Here is a 4,210-nt window from a genome sequence, read left to right on the forward strand (position 1 = left end):
AATTAAAAAAAAAATAACTTCTGAGCAAAACAGATGCAGTAATTGTGAAGAGAGAGGGAAGCTGTACTCCAGGGACAGGGGCTCTTCCCCCTGACACTGTGACAACATGACACCTAAAGTCTGCAATACCTGATAGAAGTCAAGAGCCCATAAATTCTGAAGTACAAATACAACCTGGCAAGTGTTACCTATCCAGAGCTGCCCCAGATCCTGTCTGCACCACAAGGTTCAGGTGAGCACATGGAGGTAAGGTCTGTGATCCCCTCAGCTGTGCTATGAAGAGTTTCGTAAAAGTAGAAGACTCTCTCTGACTAATCTAGGAAGCACTTGAGAGGCTCTGTGATCCCAAGAACCTCTACTTTCCTTCTGGCCCTGAGAAGGCTGGTTCTGGCACCAGAAACATCAAAGGAGACTAGTTCCTGGAGATACTGAAATGAGACAGAAATACTGAGGCATCTCTATCCATCCTCAGGCTGGAGAATCATGACAGATTCTGGCTGGGCCTTTGCCTGAGGTTACCGTTCTAAATGGATTAATAGATACATAAGATTTTCAGATGTCTGTCAAACCCTGGAGACGATCACTCCTATAACGTCAGCACTAGAGAGACTTGCCAAGGGAATTAGTCAGAGCTAGCCTTGTTTACAGAGGTACACTCTCCCTCAAAAATTACTAGATAAATGAAAGAAAATAAAATCCTTTCAGGTGTAAGTTTGCCAGCACTGTGATTTCAACAGTGTCACTAGTGTGTGTAACATTAACACTTTTCTCTTTTGATGCATTTTCACTTTTCTAATATTAGCATAGTTTTACAATAGCCTTCTAACTCCCAGTTTGAAGGTTTTCTGTCTGTATTTGTCTTTAAAGGCTCTGGATTTTATTACATACTATTATAATACTTGTCTTAAATTCAGTCATTGTATGCCCGGCTGGTGAGGAATACAACACTCAGTGTAACAGTTACCATTGACTTCTTGAGAACTGCTGCTATTTAGGATCCAGGCTATGAACGAGTACATCCTGAAACAGCTCATCTTAAGTTTATCCCATGCTAAGTAGCAAAGAACAACAATCTTTTAGTTTTGTCTGTTTGCCTGCTTGCTTGTTTCTTTTAGAGAAAACTGGGATGCGTGGATATAACCTACTTCAGGCTCTTAGGGGTTAGACTAATCCTGGCATCACCTATCAATCTAAACACAAGTCCACCCCTTCTTTTAAATTCATTTCCTTTAGTATTTCCCAAATAATGTGAAAGATGAGAAACCTCTTCCTCCACTGACAGTGACTTCAGTAGTAAGGGATCAGAAGAAGATCAGAGCCCGGTCTCAAATATGACTTGAAGCTTGGAAAAGGGAAGAGAGGACAAGAAAAGTAGGAATCCCTCATGAAAGCAAGAATCAAAGGAACAGAAAATTGTTAATATTTTTATTAGTACTTAGGATTTTGACAGACTCCAATCACTAACAAAACATTTAATGTTTTAATTCTAAATATGTCAGTGAAAGCTGATGCACTTTCTATTAATATCTGGAGCATATTTCATTTGTACAAATATTTAGATGGTATTGTCATTTCTAGGACTCATAGATACAGACAATACTTGCCACTTTGCTAGAGGAGCAGCAACAACTGACATTTTTAGAGTCATGAGGCCACCTGGACACAAACCTCAGACAAGGCTATGTTGACGAAGACATCGACATTTAAAGCAATCCTGTGAGTTTAACAGGAAGGAACAGAGGCATAGCAAGTTCTCAGAACACACAAACTCCTGCAGCCCTCTAATGTTCAGATTCCTCATATCCTAGAAAAGGTGTCCAGTCTCACCACAAATCCCAGAGACATTAGAACGGAGCTCCAGAACTTGAGGAATAACATCCTTCCCGAGTCCAAGTTCTGGAATCAGTTCGGTGTGGAGTATAAAAAACCAGTCTGTCTGACAAACAGGTTGGAGGAAAAGCAGGCTGCAAATCCAGCTGACATAATAGCTGCTCAAAAAGCCCCACAGAAGCAAAGGGCACCATAAACTCTTTGATAGTGGATTCCCTGCTCACACCAGTATGCCCCCACGTACTGTGCTATGTGCAGTTGACATTGAGGACTTGTAACTTTTGGCAGTATAGAACACCCCATTAATCCAATTCTTAGCTTTTCCTCATTAGGATCTCCTGGTTCAGAGCTGTCCCATGCTCCCTTTCATGTCCTGGTCACTCACTGGGTTTCCAGATACCTACAGTCATTCACTAGGATCACAGTGATTTCTGTTTTCTCCTCTTCTAGAAAGCAGCACAAGTTTTCTGTTAGACACCATCCTTAACTTCAGTCTGGTAGTTACATGAAAAATTTCAGGTTATATTTTGATGATTCTGCTTTATCTGTAAGGCTTTATCTAAAACGGTTCCACAATTGGACTTGACATTGAGAACTAACTTTAAAAAATAACTAGTAAACATTTATATGGAGTAAAATCACAGAGTGATCAACATAAAAACTTTTAAAAATATTGGGATGTATCTCAACTGACGTTCTGAAAAAAAATATTGGGATGTAGAAATTGAAGTTATAAAGCTTTGAAGCCAAATGCAAGTCCAGTAATTGTGACATTAATCAAGATGCAAATAAGAAAGGAGCCTGTGTCTTTGGAAACTGGGTGGGGAAATATGATGACATAGAGGAAAAAGTAGAAAAATTTACAGTTCAATTCAGTCGTGCTGAGAAAGAACTAGGATAATCTGTACGTGTAGACAGACAGCAGACAAACACCAAATACACACTTGTGGAAGCTGATTTTGCCTTTACAGAGCTTAAACATATCTCCTTTAAAACTTTAGGTTTTTTTTCCCAGTTACCAAACTAACCTGTCAGAGAACACACATAAATCAGAATCTACAGGGAAGAGGAGGAGTTCGGGGACCCAGTCTACAGCAGCACATGTGTACATTACTGACACTCGTATGTCAGAAAATGCTATTATGTGAATTGTTTTTCAGATAAATAAATGTCTAACATTACTGATGCTTTTTTTGAAAAACTCTTTCTATCCAGGAAGAAAGAAATGTTCTTGAAATTTATTAAAGAAATAATTTTCTTCTTCATGACTGTGCTTGGAATGCTGGGAAACATTTCTGTTTCTGTGAATTATATGATCACTTGGTGGGGAGGGCCTGAGAAGAAACCCATCCACCTTATTCTCATCCACTTGGCCTTTGCAAACTTCCTTATCCTTTTTTCGAACGGAGTGCCAAACATAGTGGTAACTCTTGATTTGAGAAACTTCCTAGATGACATAGTATGTAAGATACTCATTAATCTGCAGAGGGTGGCCCGTGGGGTCTCCATCTGCACCAGCAGTCTCCTCACTGTGGTCCAGGCCATCATCATCAGTCCCAGAGCATCTGGGTGGAGGAGGCTCAGACCACAGTCTGCATGGCACATCCTTCCATTCTTTTCATTCTTTTGGATACTCAACGCTTTAATAAGTGTAAACCTAATTCATTCCATCACAAGTGTAAGCCTGAATATATCACAGTTCAAGAGTGAAGACAACTATTGTTATTTTATGCAAGAAAGTCAGAAAACAAAATGGATTGTTCTCTCTCTCATGGTCCTGAGAGATGCTGTGTTTCAGGGAGCCATGGGAGCGGCCAGTGGCTACATGGTACTTCTCCACAAGCACCACCAGCATGTCCTCTACCTTCAGAACTCCAAGCTTCTCTACAGAACTCCCCCTGAGCTGAGAGCTGCTCAGAGTGTCCTCCTTCTGATGCTCTGTTTTGTTTTCTTCTATTGGACTGACTGTGCTTTTTCTCTAATTATAAGTATCTATTTAGCAAACAAATCCGTGATGGGAAATATTCAAAAATTTCTGGTCCTTGGTTATGCAACTTTTAGCCCCATTGTGTTGATTCAGAGGGATGGACTTCTGCCTGAGTGTTGGCATGCTCAGTGGGAGAAATTGGGAAAATATCTCTCTAATTTTTCTATTAGATGATTGTGAAAGAACTCTCAGTTATGTAATATTGTGGGTTTTTCACAAATCAGTGTAAGTATATGTTTGTTCTCAGACAGTCTTCCTGGTAACTCAGCCTTGACCTGAGACAAATATCTTAGTAACTTACAATGATAATTGAAACCTTATTCTCTACTTTTCTTCTTTTTGGAATGATTTTTTATAATTCCTATATTTGTATTGTGTATCGATAATTTGCCA

At 39.7% G+C, this 4,210-nt stretch overlaps 1 protein-coding gene across 1 annotated transcript; it reads left to right on the forward strand.

Annotated features, from left to right (window-relative positions):
• Nucleotides 1–3,040: 3,040 nt before the first annotated feature.
• LOC101998681 (putative vomeronasal receptor-like protein 4) lies at nt 3,041–3,991 on the forward strand. Its single transcript, XM_005372094.2, has one exon. It carries the CDS (start codon nt 3,056–3,058, stop codon nt 3,989–3,991), a length of 936 nt encoding a protein of 311 aa, XP_005372151.2. The 5' UTR covers nt 3,041–3,055.
• The last annotated feature ends 219 nt before the right edge of the window (nt 3,992–4,210 follow it).

Source organism: Microtus ochrogaster, unplaced genomic scaffold, assembly GCF_000317375.1.
Source record: "Microtus ochrogaster isolate Prairie Vole_2 unplaced genomic scaffold, MicOch1.0 UNK178, whole genome shotgun sequence".
In the NCBI taxonomy this organism is placed as follows: domain Eukaryota; kingdom Metazoa; phylum Chordata; class Mammalia; order Rodentia; family Cricetidae; genus Microtus; species Microtus ochrogaster.